The sequence below is a fragment of the Petromyzon marinus genome, unplaced genomic scaffold, assembly GCF_048934315.1.
Source record: "Petromyzon marinus isolate PM22_M1 ecotype Great Lakes invasive population unplaced genomic scaffold, UKy_Petmar_22M1.pri1.0 PM_G_Scaffold_47, whole genome shotgun sequence".
Lineage (NCBI taxonomy): Eukaryota > Metazoa > Chordata > Hyperoartia > Petromyzontiformes > Petromyzontidae > Petromyzon > Petromyzon marinus.
Genome location: NW_027422999.1, coordinates 1,071,732 through 1,090,678, shown reverse-complemented (window position 1 = coordinate 1,090,678; position 18,947 = coordinate 1,071,732). Strand labels below are relative to the sequence as shown.

At 50.4% G+C, this 18,947-nt stretch overlaps 2 protein-coding genes across 2 annotated transcripts in view; one reads left to right on the top strand and one right to left on the bottom strand.

Annotated features, from left to right (window-relative positions):
• Positions 1-18,947, bottom strand: part of LOC142917354 (uncharacterized) — a 661,949-nt gene that overhangs the window by 264,830 nt on the left and 378,172 nt on the right. The gene's annotated exons all lie outside the window — the stretch shown is intronic.
• On the top strand, positions 3,841-11,609 carry LOC142917343 (uncharacterized). Its single transcript, XM_076061977.1, has 4 exons — positions 3,841-3,921; positions 4,223-4,288; positions 5,391-6,032; positions 11,582-11,609. Exons 3-4 carry the CDS (start codon positions 5,401-5,403, stop codon positions 11,607-11,609), a joined length of 660 nt encoding a protein of 219 aa, XP_075918092.1. The 5' UTR covers positions 3,841-3,921; positions 4,223-4,288; positions 5,391-5,400.

Sequence of the window (18,947 nt, the reverse complement as noted above, 5' to 3'; positions counted from 1 at the left end):
CTGATTTACACGTCAACATATTTCAGACTTTTTCCTAATCATTACCAACGTTTCCATGGCCATGTACTTTAGAGTAACTTATTACCTTTTACCACAGCATCATAATATAATTTTTCTGGATCATCGCCTTCATAGCTTTGATCAATCACCAATGGTTTACTGGTTCGTTTGTGTATTTACTCATGCCACCGTCTTTCCCCGTGGGACCATGTGGCGTGAAGTTGTGTCGCACATAAACAGAATCGGTGCACATCACGATTTTCCGTACTCGACTGTCAGTTGCCATCCCCGGGGCGATGTGCACATTTGTCGACTCGGCGAATCGATTTGATTTCGGGGCCCCGTTGGGTCGCCCCTTTTGTGCTTTTGCGTGAGCCGGATTTCAGCGCAATTCCCGATCCGCTGTGGTGCCACGGTCTCGGAGCAACTCTGCCATCGCCTCGACTCCCCCGTGCCCCCCCACACCGAGCACGCACCTGCAGCGCGCGCACGTAGCGTCCTGGCGGGGGATTGCCCGGCACGACGGGTTTTCATCCGAAGGGTCTCTGGGATGAAAGTCCCGCGGTTTCCCGGTGCCAGGAGAATGGCCGACCCTCGCAGAGCGAGTCACATTGCGGCGCCCCTGAGTTGGCTTCAAATTGTTTGGGCGCGCGAAGTTTCGCCGGGTCGGCGGCGACGAGTCGCACGCGACGCTCCCCGCCTTCTCGAGCCACTCGCGGAATCCGTGCGACGCCGGCGAGCGCCGCTACGAGGCGGCGATAGGCAAAGTTCCCTTTCGTCTTCGTCCCTCCGACTCTCACGGCGTCCGCGCGACGCCGTGAGCACGGCCGCGAGGTACGTGATGGGGCCTGCGAGCATTTGCGGACTTGGGTAGCGGTAGACCTAGGGTCGGCTCGTAGAATATTCCCTCCGGGCGGTGCGGGGTTTGCGCCACGAATAAAAGTTAGCAGAGAGCATCGGTGTGGTGCGCGTGTGATTCCCGTGCGGAGCGGCGCCGTGGGCGGATGCGCGGCGAGAGCGAGGGCGGAGCCGCGGCCGGAGCTCGCGCGTTGAGATCATCGCTCGTCGGCGTGGACGCGAGTGGGCCGCCGCGTGCTGCGTCAGCCTCAGCCGTAGTGGGCGCGCGGCGTGCACGGACGCGCGTTGAGATAATCGCCCGCAGGTGCGAGACCGTTCGGGCCCCGTGTTAACGACGGCTGCGGTGCGCGCGGATGCTCGTTTGAGGTAATCACTCGCCGGTGCAGGCGCTAGCGTGCCGCTGTCCGCTGCGTTAGCGATAGCCGCGATGCGCGTGGGGGTGCGTGGGTTTACTCCGTGCGGCCGTGAGCCAGCAGCACGAGTCTGTCCCTCGGAGAGGGCGCTAGCGCGGGGGGCCCCGATCGCTCGGTCGGCGGGGGCCCGGCGGGAGCCGACCGACGCGGTGGAGGAGGCGGCGGAAGGGGCGGACATCGCGCCCCACCTGCCCAGCGAGGGCGGTGGGGTGGACGTCGGCCCCCACACCGCCATGGCCCTGTACACGTCAAAGTATTGAGCACAAACTCAAGGAGCAGGGAAAATGGTAATGTTGCTTGGATTTAATTTTAATATCATTGCAACTGTATAGTTTTGATATGTTTTATTGAAAAACATTCACGTGCATTGGCATGTCCCTCTGTCTCAAACATTAATAATGTATCATCTGCAAATGTCCTTAAGCAATGTAAATGTTTGTTCAACATTGGTATGCAGCTTGAAGAATGACGGAGTCTTATAACTGAAGACACTTCGGATTTTCAATCAAAATTTACAAATAATCCACTCTATCATAAACATGCTACATTCCAGCTAAAGTATAGTAGTATATTACTGTAAAGTAGTATGGTGTATAGCACAGATATTTTGTACAAACCCAGTGAGATGGGAGTGCTGCTTTGATGCATTACGCTTGGATCCGATCTCATGGGTTCAATTCAGGCTAACCCCTAAGGGTACTATTTTATTTTTACAGTTTCAATCGGACCAAGTACCTGGGGAGGTTTATTCCAAGTCAACATGGCTTAAAATCTGCCATGCTGAAATAAAATAGCTGGACGTTATTGCTTCTGACGTGAGTGCAGGACTCGCTATCCATGCCAAGGTGCGGAGGCTCATTTGGGCGACCAAAGGAATTCCGAATGCATGTTACAATAATGTTAATTTCAGATGACTGGATTCATTGGTAGAGTGCTCCAACTTGGGCAGAGATATCTGGCTGGAAAGTGATGTGGTTAAAACGTTTGTCTCGCAGTGTTAAAGGTTGCAATTTCAAAATACAGTTTGGGCATCAGAGCTCAATAAATTGAGTACTACTCTGTGTGAGGTTAACAGGAGTCATCCAATGGAGAGACTGGGCTACGCCATATAAATGTGGAATTTATATCAGTTGACAGGTCAAACGTACTCTTTGTCCTTTTTGGTCACTTTATTATTATAGGCTAGTGGTGTTTGTGTGTTTTAATCACAGAGATGGGGGCGGGCATTGCACCTCGCTACACCCATCCACTGCTGACGGTAGAGGTTGTGTCTGTGTGTACACACACAGACACACTGTGTCTGTGTGTGTACACACACACAGACACAGTGTAAACACACACAGTGTACACACACACACACATTGTACACACACACAGTGTAAACACACACAGTGTACACACACACAGATTGTACACACACAGAGTGTACACACACAGTGTACACACACAGTGTACACACATACACACAGTGTACACACACACAGTGTACACACACACACTGTACACACACAGTGTACACACACACAGTGTACACAGACACAGTGTACACACACAGGGTACACACACACACTGTACACAGACAGTGTACACACACACAGTGTAAACACACATAGAGTGTACACACACAGTGTACACACACACAGTGTACACGCACAGTGTAAACACACAGTATAAACACACACAGAGTGTACACACACACACAGTGTAAACACAGTGTACACACACAGTGTACACACACAGAGTATACATACACAGTGTACACACACTGTGTACACACACACAGAGTATACACACAGTGTACACACACACAGTGTACACACACAGACACAGTGTACACACACACAGTGTACGTGTACACACAAAGTGTACACACACACAGTGTACACACAGTGTACACACAGTGTACACACACAGTGTACACACACACACAGTGTACACACACATACAGTGTACACACAGTGTACACACACACAGTGTACACACACACACACAGTGTACACACACTGTGTACACACACACAGTGTACACACACACAGTATACACAGTGTACACACACACAGTGTACACACACACAGTGTACACACACACACACATAGTGTACACATACACACTGTGTACACACACAGTGTACACACAATAATGTCCACGTTGTTGTTGTAGCTGAGCCCACGCACCCAAGGGAGGGAGCAATGAAAATGAATCTAAATCAACTTAAACTCCAATCCCGCTCTGTGACGTCACCACTATGCATTACTTCATCGGCGTGAAACGCCAGGGGGAGGTGTACCTCGATAGTGACGTCATGTCTTCAAGGTATTCCACCCCGCTCTTGAGCGAGACGTCACCTCCGCTTGGGTCACTGCCGTTATCGTTCCAGTGCCAATCCTTATTTGGGCAAAGCTACGCCCAGTGACTGGCGGCTCATTAACATAATGTTTTAAAGCCGTCGCGAGTTTATTGCGACGGGTTCAGCACCTATATATCGAATTGCACATTAACATAATTTATTCATGCTCTAATTTATTTATTTACGGAGAAGCTCATTGTGGGAGGAGCGTGTCCCGTTTCCCAGAAGTGACGTCATGTCACCTGCTACCGCGTGACGTCACGAGGTAACAGGCAGCTATCGCTTCCTGCACTGAAATCCGAGGTGAGAAATTCTCATTGCGATTGTGGTTGTTGTGGTGGTGGTGGTTGTTGTTGTTTACCAAGGTAGAGCCTCTCTCTCTCGTAGGGATGTCAGTTGAGTAGCAGCGAGCATGGGGATCGATGTCCAGGTTGGAACTTTACAACGCGGGGCCTAGCCACGCGGGGCCTTGCCTCCTGCCCTCGCCTGATTGCGTTCACTTTAATTATCTCGCTTAAGTTTAATTTGTCTTCACCCGGCTCGCCACTTTGTAACTTTGTTTTATTGTCAATATTCACGCAGTTTTTATTTTCTTTTTCACCAGGCCAAGTCCGCTTGAACTGCTATACCGCTCTTGTTATCAGAAGCAACCTGCCCACAACAACACAAGGTGAGGCTTTGTCAATGTGTGTGAATGTTTTGACTTAAAACTTTGGTGACTGCAGGAATTAATATTCTTGGTTCTTTCGGTAAAGTCACGTAGATAGAAAATAAAATAAAAATAACATAATACAAATGAATTAAATAAAATTGTAAATAAAGCAAAAAACTCCCGTCGTTTTGATCGCAACACAAGTTGTCTTTATTTAATGTAATTGTATTATCTGTTATTGTTATTTTCTATCTACGTAACTTTACCGAAATCAACAAGAATACGTGTGTCAATGTCTATCGGTCAAAGACGCTAAACGGAGAGACGCGCAAACTCCAAATATACAGCAGGCGTCAGGGTCGGGATCGAACCCACGACTTCCTGTATACCAGGTGAGGTAGTTAACATCTCACCACGTTGATCCTCGATTAATTACTTGGTGGAGTGAGGAAGCATTCATGCCAAGCAGATGGTGGCCAGGCGTGATTCTAGACACACCACCGCCTGTTTACCCAGTGACAGTGTACAGTTTGTGTTTGCAGTAACGTCTATTAACTCTGTTGAACACGGAGGTTATATCATAGCAATAGTTTATTTTTGTTTTCCTCTGGAACTCTCTATAAGAATGGAAACAGGAGGTGAACACAGCACACACATTCAGCTGAAGTCGGAACTGTTCATCCCAGCATTCAAGGACATCTGAGCCTGGATTCACACCTCTAAGTTGCGATTGAACATTAATTTATGCATTTCTGCCTAACACAAATAGTATTGTTTTCAACACCCTTTGCTATGTCAGCTGAATTTAGCTCTCATAAATATTCCTTTTGTAGCCAGACAGCTGAAATTGTGTGCTCGGAGTTTTGGGTGAACATTCATTTTGAAGATACGAGGGCTTCCAGGCATGTTTATAACCATTTGCCCTCTCATTGTGTGCCATAACAGCCCGTGTGATGAATTTGGGAAACTTTTTACTACATCCTGAATATATGAATATAGACGTGTAAGTCACATGTGACTATATATGCATTCCTCTGTGCCTCGATACTGTCGTGTAGATGGTGTGGATATTATTTTTTTCTGTCTTCAGCTGACGCTTCCTCTGACGCTTCCTCCGCAGAATTGGTCTGATGGAGCAAATGCAGTCAGCGCAGCTCGCTAGGACAAGTCAACAATGCGACCAGTGTGCATACAGCACGGATCGGACTGGAAATTTGACACGGCACCAGAGAACTCACACAGGAGAGAAACCCTTCAAGTGCACTGTGTGTGGGAAGGCATTTACTTGGCCATCTGTTCTTCAGACCCACCAGAGAACACACACAGGAGAGAAACCCTTCAAGTGCACTGTGTGTGGGAAGGCATTTTCACAGGCATCTGTTGTTAAAAGACACCAGAGAACACACACGGGAGAGAAACCCTTCAGGTGTACTCTGTGCGGGAAGGCCTTTGCACATTCATCACATCTTCAAGTACACCAGAGAACACACACGGGAGAGAAACCCTTCAAGTGCAGTGTGTGTGGGAAGGCATTTGCACGGCCATCAGTTCTTCAGACCCACCAGAGAACACACACAGGAGAGAAACCCTTCAAGTGCACTGTGTGTGGGAAGGCATTTTCACAGTCATCTGCTCTTAAAACACACCAGAGAACACACACGGGAGAGAAACTCTTCAAGTGCAGTGTGTGTGGGAAGACATTTTCAGATTCATCTGCTCTTAAAAAACACCAGAGAACACACACGGGAGAGAAACCTTTCAAGTGCAGTGTGTGCGGGATGACATTTTCACAGTCATCTGCTATTAAAACACACCAGAGAACACACACGGGAGAGAAATCCTTCAAGTGCAGTGTGTGTGGGATGGCATTTTCACGGTCATCTGCTCTTAAAACACACCAGAGAACACACACGGGAGATAAACCCTTCAGGTGCAGTGTGTGTGGGAAGGCATTTCCAGATTCATTTAATCTTCAAAGGCACCAGAGAACACACACGGGAGAGAAACCCTTCAAGTGCACTGTGTGTGTGAAGGCATTTTCACAGTCATCTGCTCTTAAATCACACCAGAGAACACACACGGGAGAGAAACCCTTCAGGTGCAGTGTGTGTGGGAAGACATTTTCAGATTCATCTACTCTTAAAAAACACCAGAGAACACACACGGGAGAGAAACCCTTCAGGTGCAGTGTGTGTGGGAAGACATTTTCAGATTCATCTACTCTTAAAAAACACCAGAGAACACACATGGGAGAGAAACCCTTCAGGTGCAGTGTGTGTGGGAAGACATTTTCAAATTCATCTGCTCTTAAAAAACACCACAGAACACACACGGGAGAGAAACCCTTCAAGTGCAGTGTGTGTGGGAATGCATTTCCAGATTCATATATTAAAACACCAGAGAACACACACGGGAGAGAAACCCTTCAAGTGCAGTGTGTGTGTGAAGGCATTTTCACAGTTATCTGCTCTTAAAACACACCAGAGAACGCACGCAGGAGAGAAACCCTTCAAGTGCAGTGTGTGCGGGAAGGCATTTGCACATTCATCAAATCTTGAAGTACACCAGAGAACACATACGAGAGAGAAACCCTTCAAGTGCAGTGTGTGCGTGCAGGCGTTTGCACAGTCATCTGATCTTGTAAAACACCAGAGAACACAGAAGCATCAGAAGATCCACAAGGAGTGCAGTCTGAAATCAGCTTGTGAAGGTCAAAGTGCCACCATGAGCCCATCCCTCATGAAACACGAACCGGAAGAAAATCCCAGCTTGGACACTTTTAAAGTTATTGAGGTGAAATATGAAGAAGTGATGGTGAAGAGGGAAGAAGTGGTGAGCGAAGAAGTGAAAGTGAAATGTGAAGAAGTGATGGTGAAGAGGGAAGAAGTGAAGGTAAAATGTGAAGATGAAGATTCAACTCCAAAATGGGACCTTCATATCGATGGAGGCAACGTGAAGCAGGAGGAGAATTCTGACTGAGGCAGAGCGAGGCAACTCCCAGCAGTTTGTGGAAGTGGAGGTGTGGGTGGACTTCCTCCTAGACAATACAAAGTCAAGTGGAGACCCGGTAGATGTGTAAGCCAGAGACGATGTCGCTACAATAGATGCACCTTTGTCACAGGCCTTCAATGACAAGAACGTGAAGTTGGACACTCAGTTGCTAGGTTCAACCTGCAGAGTAAGGGCGGCCAGTCTTTGTGGACCTGTGGGTTGGGTAGATCTTTAACCAGGAGCGAGAGACAATAAGCTCCCAATCATTCACTATGTTATAATAATTGCATTTACACGGTGCTTGCTTAATCGCCTCAGCAACTCGGAGTTTTGTGTCGTACCTCGTCTGAAACACTCGAAGAGCATCCCCAAGTAGCAGCTGCCCGTGTGGCACAAGGTGGTGGCCCTGCACCGGCCTGCATGTGGACAAGAGCCTGTCAGTAGGGGGCGATGATTGATGCGTCATCTCAGTTGTGTAGTTTGTAGGCAATTTTGATTCGAAGCTGTCGTGACTGCAGGAATCCACACCCTTGAGTTATTTTGGTAAAGTCACCACGTGGGTAGGAACATAACAGATCACGGCGTTTAGATCACAACACAAGCAATCGTCATCAGGTGGGACAACCACAGCAAGAGAAACTGCTGAAGTAGTAGGCGCCTACTCCAGCAGTTTCTTCTTATTGCTGCTGTGCTTGTCCCACCTGATGACGATTGCTTGTGTTGCGATCTAAACGCCGTGATCTATTATTTGTAGCGTAATGTGTAGAATTTGCTACATTTTGACCCAGACGCCAGCATGCAACGGCCTACTCGTTTTGAATGACACAACAATAGTACGGTGTACATTCACTGTTAAGCAGACGGTGCGTATTTGTAAAATAACTTCTTGTTAATATGATGTAACGTGATGCAGTCAATTTCACTGCAGAAATTCAATTTTGTTAATATGCCCGTCAATGATTTAGAATGAATACTTGTCTGATTGTGCGCGTGCATGAACCATTTTGTCTGAGGGTCAAACATTGAATAAGTGATGTTAGGACAAAGTGTGTGTGTGTTTTGGAAGTAACCTGTACAGAGAACTCGGGTGAGACCCGTTGTTCTTGTGATACAGGTCAAAGGGTACTTTTGTGTTTCACGAAGCATCTGCCTCTGGAGCAACTCATTGTCTTTGAAATAGGTAGCACGCTCGGATCATTCATCAGTTACAAGGCATACCACTTGAAAGTTACACGTATAGGAGGAGGTACATTCTCTACAACACGAATTGTAGTTTTGTCTTACGTGTTGACGTAGATTTTGTCTAACTGGGACTAGAAATGCTCCTTGCTGATTAACGTCTGGATGTTCGTACCTATCGCTTGAAGCAAACCCCATTGCTGTTGTTGAGACGCTGTGCACCAATAAGGGACCAACACATTGACGGCCTTCATGCCAGGAAAGTCACAACATTTGCACACGAAGGACGCTTTCACGCAAGCACCCAGTGCTCCGTTTTGAAGTTTTAAAATGAAACATCTTTGAATTGTGTTGTGTTTTGAATTAGATAATTTTTATTTCTTCATTAAAAGCTTGTATCAATTTACATCTGGAAGACTTCATTGAAAAGGACATTTCGTGTGAATTTTCTCTCGTCATTAAGTAGACGGCCTTGCCGGGGGTTCGGTTCAATGCGAACACAGTGTACACACACACAGTGTACACACACAGTCTACACGCACACAGTGACACAGTGCACACAGTGTACACACAGTGACACAGTGATGCACACACAGTGACAGTGTACACACACAATGACACACAGTGACACAGTGACACAACAACAACCGCCATTTGCTAAGTGGCGGTGACGTCACCACGACGCTTGTGCCAAGCACAGTGACACACAGTGACACAGTGACACACAGCGACACACAGTGACACAGTGTATACACACAGTGTACACACACACAGTGTATACAAACAGTGTACACACACAGTGTACACACACAAAGTGTACATACACAGTGTGCACACACAGTGTATACACACACAATGTACACACACACAGTGTACACACACAGTGTATACACAGTGTACACACACAGTGTACACACACACACAGGGTATACACAGTGTACACACACAGTGTACACACGGTGTACATACAGTGTATACACCCAGTGTACACACACAGGGTACACACAGTGTATGTATACACACACACAGTGTACACACAGTGGCACACAGAGTATACACAGTGTACACACACACTGTATACAGTGTACACACACACAGTGTACACACACACAGTGTACACACACAATGTACACACAATGTACACACACACATTGTACACACACTGTACACACACACTGTACACATACGCAGTGTACACACACACAGTGTACACACACTGTACACACACACACAGTGTACACATACGCAGTGTACACACACACAGTGTACACACACTGTACACACACAGTGTATACACATAGTGTACACACACAGTGTCTGTACACAGTGTACACACACACAATGTACACACACACAGTGTACACACACAATGTACACAATGTACACACACAGTGTACACACACAGTGTACACACACATTGACGGCCTTCAGTTACTTTCCAGACTTTACACCGTGCAAACATTATACAAATACACTTTTGTGTTGTTTTAGGGGGGGGGAGCTCAATAATGTATAGATTTTTTTGCACGGCAAGTGAGCTGTGACGTCAGATCTGTCACGTGACCCTCGTATGTGTAAGCGTCACGCATTGTAGTGTAGCGGTTAGCGTTGTCTGTGTGTGTGTGTCTGTGTGTCTGTGTGTGTGCGTCTGTGTGTGTCTGTGTGTCTGTGTGTGTGTGTAAGCCTAACGCATTGTAGTTTAGCGGTTAGCGCTACGCTACACTACGAACCTGGCGACCCGAGTTCGATTCCCGCTCACGGCCACCACCGGTGACAATTATTTGAACCGGTCTTGGGCCTCCCCTAGGTCGACTCAGCCTCTAACGAGTAACTGCTGTGGTGTGTGAACATCGCCACTGGGGAGACAAAGGCGGCCGGGTGTGGTGAATCCAAGTCCCGGGCGAAGCTGGGTAGTAACAGCTAGTCCTGGATATACCTACACAGCCTACATACAACAGAATAAGTAGTATCTCTTGACCCTGTAGTTGTATCTACTGACTGTACAGTAGTATCTACTGAGCCAGTAGTAGCTACTGACTGTTTAGTAGTATTTACTGACTGTAGTAACTACTGACCGTAGTAGTATTTACTGGCCCTACAGTAGTGTCTACCGACTCTATAGTAGTAACGACTAACTGTATAGTAGTATCTGCTGACTCTATAGGAGTATTCACTGACTATAGTAGTAACTACTAACTCTATATCAGTATCTACTCACTCTATAGTAGTGCCTACTGACTCTAGTAGCTACTGACCGTAGTTGTATCTGCTGACTGTAGCAGTATTTGCTGACTGTAGTGGTATAGTCTGACTGTTTTAGTATCTACTAACTCTATATAGCGGTATGTACCAACTCGATAGCATTATTTACTATTACTACAGCAGTGCATACCGACTGTGGTGGATCCTGCTCTCACTACAGCAGTGCATACTTACTGTGGTGGTAACTGCTATCACTACAGCAGTGCATACTGACTGTGGCGGTACTTGCTATCACTACAGACCAATTTACTCTGACAGAGACCTACAGACTCACACATAGACCCATAGACTCGCACAGAGACCAATTTACTCTGACAGAGACCCACAGACTCACACATAGACCCATATACTCACACATAGACCAATTTACTCTGATAGAGACTCACAGACTCACACAGAGACCCATAGACTCACACAGAGACAAATTTACTCTGACAGAGACCCACAGACTCACACAGAGACCCATAGACTGATAGACTCACACAGATACCAATTTACTCTGACAGAGGCCCACAGACTCACACAGAGACCCATAGACTCACACAAATACCAATTTACTCTGACAGAGGCCCACAGATTCACACAGAGACCCATAGACCCACACAGAGACCAGTTTACTCTGACAGAGACCCACAGACTCACACAGAGACCCATAGACTGATAGACTCACACAGATACCAATTTACTCTGACAGAGGCCCACAGACTCACACAGATACCCATAGACTCACACAGATACCAATTTACTCTGACAGAGGCCCAAAGACTCACACAGATACCCATAGGCCCACAGACTCACACAGAGACCCACAGACTCACACAGAGACCCACAGACTCACACAGAGACCCATAGACTCACCACACAGGCGGTCCCCACGAGGTGGTCGTCAGCCGTGCCCGGCGGCTGAGCGTTACTCACCCCCCCCCCCCACCACGTCGCTGTCTCCACAGCTGCCGTGACGAGTGTCGCTGTCTTCCTGCTGTCTCCACAGCTGCCGTGATGAGTGTCGCTGTCTTCCTGCTGTCTCCACAGCTGCCGTGATGAGTGTTGCTGTCTTCCTGCTGTCTCCGCAGCTGCCGTGACGAGTGTCGCTGTCTTCCTGCTGTCTCCACAGCTGCCATGACGAGTGTCGCTGTCTTCCTGCTGTCTCCACAGCTGCCGTGATGAGTGCCGGTGACTCCAGGTTGTCTCTGGCCGCTGCCGTGATGAGTGCCGGTGACTCCAGGTTGTCTCTGGCCGCTGCTGGAGCTCACAGGAACATTCTGGTGAGTCGCTTTTAGGGGGGGCTCACCGGTGCTCTGTGTACTACTATGCACTGTACACTATACTATACACTGTACACTATTATACACTGTACACTATACAATACACTGTACACTACTATACACAACTATACACTACATTACTATACACTACTATACACTACACTATACCCTACACTACTAAAAACTACAGTACTATACGCTACTATACACTATGCACTACTATACACTACAATGTAATATACACTACTATACACTACAATCGGTCCTGGGCCTCCCCTAGGTTGACTCAAAAGAGTAGCTGGTGTAGCAGTGTGTCGTAGTAAACAAAGCCACTGGGGAGACAAAGGCGGTCCGGCGTGGTGCTGGCCACCCACCCCCTCATGTGCCACAGTGCCGGCAGCCTTCATAGGTGCTTCTATTTGCTAACAGCACTTGCCCCTATAGCCTGCCGAGGCTACACGGGGGACCTTTGTGTCTGTGTGAGTGATGACATGTGGCTCCGTGATGCCTCTGTCCGCTGGGACGCAGCTGAAGCCGGTGCCTGCGATGCTTCGTCTGCTGCAGTCGGTCGGTGTCGAGGGCGACACATTCACGTGGGAGCAGGTGGGTCCCATCACGACCACCAACACCATCATCATCTGCGTGGCTAGGAGATGTTGACTACCTCGCCTGGTGTACAGGAGGTCGTGGGTTCCATCACGACCCTGACACCTGCTGTATAATTTGCATTTGCACGATTATCACAGATGGCTACGTGTGGTGCGAAAGAAGTTCAACATAGTACAGACGTTACACTCACCCACCCACTCACCCAACCACTCGTCCACCCATTCATTCACTGACCGACTCACTCAGCCACCCACTCACCCAACCACTCACCCACTACATTTACCCACACACTAACACTCACTCACCCAACCACTCACTCATCCACTCACTCACCCAACCACTCACTCTACTCACCCTCTAACCCATCCACTCACTGACTAGTCCATCTCTTCCGCCCATGCCACTAAATCACTGATCCACCCACCCACTCACTGATCCCCTTACTCGCTGATCCACACACCCACTCACTCACCCACTCACTCACCTACCCACCCACTCACCCACTCAATCACTCAACCACCCACTCACTAACTCATCCACTCAATCACCCACTCACTCACCCACCCACCTACTCACCCACTCACCCACTCAGTCACCCACTCGTGTGTGTGCATGCATGCGTGTGTGTGTGCATGCGTGTGCCTGCCATTCTTCCACTCCGGTGGTGGGTGTACACCCAGGACCCCATTCCAACCTAAAGTGGCCTGGTCTCAGTTATCTGATGAAAGTTGCAAGCGAGAATTTCATCATCGCTTGCGGCTGGGATTGGCATCGTCCCCGACTCCTCCTGATGTCGAGGGTAAATGGGCGAGGTTTAGGACTGTGACTCATGCAGCTGCAATGGCTGCTTTGGGTACGCGGTCCAGACCTCCCCAGACACCCTGGATGACAGAGGAGTTGTTCAGGATGGTTGAGAAAAAGCGACAGGCCCACTGTCATCGGCTACAGAATCCCACGTCAGAGAATGAGGAGGCTTACCGCAGCCTTCGCTCGGAGGTTCGGAGAGCCGTGAGGCGCTGCAAGGATGGGTGGTGGTCGCGGGTTGCTGAGGAGATGGAGTCTGCCTCAGTGGCCCGTGATCACAAATCTCTATTTAACTCCATCAAAAAAGTAACCTGCAGCGCCACACCTATTACCATCATTAGGGGAAAAAACGGTGATCCAATTTCCGACCCCCAGGAACAGGTTCGCAGATTTGCTGAGCATTTCTGTGAGGTCCTGGGGGAGGGAAAATCCCTCAGCCAGGAAAACATCGTGGCACAAAGTGAGGATGACCCTGCTGAGGCTGCGGTGCCTCAAATATTGGATGAAGTCACCCCCTGTGAGTGGCTGGCTGAGGTGCCATCTGCTGAGGAAGTATTGAAGGCGATCCGGAGTTTGAGACCAGGAAAGGCAGCGGGCAGAGATGATCTCCCAAGCGAAATGCTGAGGGAGGGTGGCGTTTGTGCACAGACTGCCCTATATGACATCATAACAACAGTCTGGACCACTGGACGGGTTCCGCAGGATTGGAAGGATGCCCTGGTGGTCCCCCTTTTTAAGAAGGGGGACCGCACAGACTGTAACAACTACAGGGGCATCTCACTCCTCAGTGTGCCGGGAAAGGTCCTGGCAAGGATTATTCAGCATCGCCTTGCCAGGCACGCTGAGGAGAGGCTTGCGGAGCCCCAATGCGGTTTCAGGAAAGGGCGGTCCTGCACAGATGCCATATTTTCTGTCCGTCTGCTACAGCAGAGGTGTAGGGAATTCCAACAAGACCTACATCTCTGCTTTATTGACATGGTCAAGGCCTATGATACCATCAGTAGGCCTGGTCTCTGGGTCGTTCTTCGTGCTTTTGGAGTACCTGACCCTCTGCTCACGATCATTAAGGACCTTCGTGATGGTGAGCGCGCCCGGGTAAAACTACGTGGCCGGGAGTCAGAGCCATTCCCTGTACACCTTGGGGTGCGACAGGGATGTCCTCTGGCTCCCACATTATTTAACATCTATTTTGACCACGTAGTTCGTGAAGCCTTCAATAGCTGTACCGGGGGAATCTCCATATGGTACAGATATAATGGGAGGCTAATCGATGCCCGGGTGCGGTCAAGGGATGGCTCCCTATTGCTCAACCACGTTATGTATGCTGATGACTTGGTAATAACTGCTCAGTCAGAGGAGGAGTTGGAGACGCTGCTGCTGAGACTGGAGCGTGCCACTAAGAGGTGGGGCCTTACCATCAGCCCCACCAAAACTAAGCACCTGCCTGGGTATTTTGTACCATCGGACACTCCACCCCCACAACTCCCAATCGGTGATGGGGCAGTTGTGGAGAGAGTGGAGAGTTTCCCATACCTGGGCAGTGTGCTTATGACTGGCTCCAGTTTAACAGCAGAGGTCTCACTCCGAATCAGTCGAGCGGCAATATCTTTTAATCGGTTGCGTAACGCTGTGTGGAAGCTACCTGGTCTGTCGCTACGCACTAAGCTTCAGGTCTTCTCGGCCACGGTCATTCCCTCTCTTCTCTACGCTTGCGAAACGTGGACCCCCCTAATGGAACATCTTCGCCGGTTAGAAACATTTAGGCTGGCCTGCCTACGATCCATCCTGGGTTTAACCAGACTGGATTGTGTGAGGAGCTCACAAATCCTTGAAAGATCTGGGCAGGGTCCCATCGGTGAGCTCCTCCGGCAGGCAAGGCTGCGATGGCTGGGTCATGTAGCCCGCATGCCCAGCCACCGCATGCCGAAACAGCTTTTGTTTGGCCGGATTGAGGGGGCTAAGCGGGCACGGCACGGGCTAGAGAAGAGATGGAGTGATGTGGTACAGGAGGACGTGGAGCTGAGTGGACTTGCCGATGACTGGTACCAGCGGTGTCAAGATCGGCCTCTGTGGAGGAGGCTCGTGAAGGATGCTACTGGGCAGTTGGAGGCGGTCGCCCTCCAACAACAACGGAGGGCGGAGGAGCGACGCTCACAACAGCGAGCGGAGCGCCGGGTGGCTAAAGCACAGCAGGTTGGCACAGTAGGGGGCACAGGTGGTGCATCAGCCAGTCATCTCAGTCAGTCGACCCGTGGCACCTGGGTCTGCCCAGTGACCTCCTGCCAGCGGGCGTTCGACACTTCACGTGGCCTCAGGGTGCACATAGCCTGGCACAAGCGTCGTGGTGACGTCACCGCCACTTAGTGGCGAATGGCGGTTGTTGTTGTGTGTGTGTGTGCGTCCCACGTAGGCGCACCACTACGTGGGACAATACATCAAGCGGAGACAACTTTACGATGTAGAGAGGCCGTACCTGGTGAGGTGTGGCGGGGACCTCCTGGGGGAGGTGTTTGGTGTGGAGGGATTCTCACTCAGAGATCCCAGGTGAGGGAGATAGAAAGAGGGTGGAGAGTGGGTGGGTGAGTGAGTGTGGGTGAGTGGATGAGTTATTTAGTGAGTGAGTGAGTGGGAGGGCGAGTGAATTATTGAGTGGGTGGGTGAGCTATTTACTGAGTGGGCGAGTGATTGAGTGGGTGAATATTCTTTGGTTCTTTCACTAAAGTCACGTAGATAGAAAAATTATAATAAAAAGTGAAATAAAAATAAACAAGCACAAGAGAGAGAGGGGTAGAGAGAGAGAGGGGCGGGAGATAGAGCCTGCATCCAAACCCAGCCTGGATCTCCCTGTCTCTCTCTTCCGGACACTCGGTGGCAGCGCTGTTCGTGAAGTCATTCTCCATAGTGACGGCCGACAGCAGGCGAGGTGAAGTTCCCCTCCCTCCCTCCTCCTCAATCCCTCCCCGGGTTCAAAGCACGACGTAGCGCTAACTACTACTACACTACCGCTACCCATATACAACAACAACCGCCATTCGCCACTAAGTGGCGGTGACGTCACCACGACGCTTGTGCCAGGCTATGTGCACCGTGAGGCCACGTGAAGTGTTGAACGCCCGCTGGCAGGAGGTCACTGGGCAGACCCAGGTGCCACGGGTCGACTGACTGAGATGACTGGCTGATGCACCACCTGTGCCCCCTACTGTGCCAACCTGCTGTGCTTTAGCCACCCGGCGCTCCGCTCGTTGTTGTGAACGTCGCTCCTCCGCCCTCCGTTGTTGTTGGAGGGCGACTGCCTCCAACTGCCCAGTAGCATCCTTCACGAGCCTCCTCCACAGAGGCCGATCTTGACACCGCTGGTACCAGTCATCGGCAAGTCCACTCAGCTCCACGTCCTCCTGTACCACATCACTCCATCTCTTCTCTAGCCCGTGCCGCGCCCGCTTAGCCCCCTCAATCCGGCCAAACAAAAGCTGTTTCGGCATGCGGTGGCTGGGCATGCGGGCTACATGACCCAGCCATCGCAGCCTTGCCTGCCGGAGGAGCTCACCGATGGGACCCTGCCCAGATCTTTCAAGGATTTGTGAGCTCCTCACACAATCCAGTCTGGTTAAACCCAGGATGGATCGTAGGCAGGCCAGCCTAAATGTTTCTAACCGGCGAAGATGTTCCATTAGGGGGGTCCACGTTTTGCAAGCGTAGAGAAGGGAGGGAATGACCGTGGCCGAGAAGACCTGAAGCTTAGTGCGGAGCGACAGACCAGGTAGCTTCCACACAGTGTTACGCAACCGATGAAAAGAAATTGCCGCTCGACTGATTCGGAGTGAGACCTCTGCTGTTAAACTGGAGCCAGTCATAAGCACACTGCCCAGGTATGGGAAACTCTCCACTCTCTCCACAACTGCCCCATCACCGATTGGGAGTTGTGGGGGTGGAGTGTCCGATGGTACAAAATACCCAGGCAGGTGCTTAGTTTTGGTGGGGCTGATGGTAAGGCCCCACCTCTTAGTGGCACGCTCCAGTCTCAGCAGCAGCGTCTCCAACTCCTCCTCTGACTGAGCAGCTATTACCAAATCATCAGCATACATAACGTGGCTGAGCAATAGGGAGCCATCCCTTGACCGCACCCGGGCATCGATCAGCCTCCCATTATATCTGTACCATATGGAGATTCCCCCGGTACAGCTATTGAAGGCTTCACGAACTACGTGGTCAAAATAGATGTTAAATAATGTGGGAGCCAGAGGACATCCCTGTCGCACCCCAAGGTGTACAGGGAATGGCTCTGACTCCCGGCCACGTAGTTTTACCCGGGCGCGCTCACCATCACGAAGGTCCTTAATGATCGTGAGCAGAGGGTCAGGTACTCCAAAAGCACGAAGAACGACCCAGAGCCCAGGCCTACTGATGGTATCATAGGCCTTGACCAGGTCAATAAAGCAGAGATGTAGGTCTTGTTGGAATTCCCTACACCTCTGCTGTAGCAGACGGACAGAAAATATGGCATCTGTGCAGGACCGCCCTTTCCTGAAACCGCATTGGGGCTCTGCAAGCCTCTCCTCAGCGTGCCTGGCAAGGCGATACTGAATAATCCTTGCCAGGACCTTTCCCGGCACACTGAGGAGTGAGATGCCCCTGTAGTTGTTACAGTCAGTGCGGTGGTCCCCCTTCTTAAAAAGGGGGACCACCAGGGCATCCTTCCAATCCTGCGGAACCCGTCCAGTGGTCCAGACTGTTGTTATGATGTCATATAGGGCAGTCTGTGCACAAACTCCACCCTCCCTCAGCATTTCGCTTGGGAGATCATCTCTGCCCGCTGCCTTTCCTGGTCTCAGACTCCGGATCGCCTTCAATACTTCCTCAGCAGATGGCACCTCAGCCAGCCACTCACAGGGGGTGACTTCTTCCAATATTTGAGGCACCGCAGCATCAGCAGGGTCATCCTCACTTTGTGCCACGATGTTTTCCTGGCTGAGGGATTTTCCCTCCCCCAGGACCTCACAGAAATGCTCAGCAAATCTGCGAACCTGTTCCATATACAGTCACACACTCACACACACTCACACATTCACTCACTCACATACTCACTCTCTTCTTTTTCTTCCCCTTCAGCCGGTGTCAACGTCACCACCACCTCCACCACTTCCTCTCCATCTTGCGCTCCAGCCGGTGGCGGTGGTGTTGGTGGTGGTGTTGGTGTGGGTGGTGGTGTTGGTGTGGGTGGTGGTGTTGGTGTGGGTGGTGGTGTGGGTGGTGGTGGCGGTGGTGGTGATGGTGGTGGTGTGGGTGGTGGTGGCGGTGGTGGTGTTGGTGTGGTTGGTGGTGTTGGTGTGGGTGGTGGTGTTGGTGTGGGTGGTGGTGGCAGTGGTGGTGGCGGTGGTGTTGGTGTGGGTGGTGGTGTTGGTGTGGGTGATGGTGGTGGTGTGGGTGGTGCTGGTGGTGTGGGTGGTGGTGTTGGTGTGGTTGGTGGTGTTGGTGTGGGTGGTGGTGCTGGTGGTGTGGGTGGTGCTGGTGGTGTTGTCGTGGGTGAGTGCGTGGTGTGCCGGAGTGAACCGCGTAGCTGCACGTTA

Bases quoted from the DNA above. Each gene is read 5' to 3' on its own strand.
- LOC142917343 (XM_076061977.1), top strand. From the start codon at position 5,401: ATGGAGCAAATGCAGTCAGCGCAGCTCGCTAGGACAAGTCAACAATGC. The intron at 6,033-11,581 runs GTGCAGTGTGTG...GGTCCCCACGAG, and splicing joins ACGGGAGAGAAACCTTTCAA to GTGGTCGTCAGCCGTGCCCG.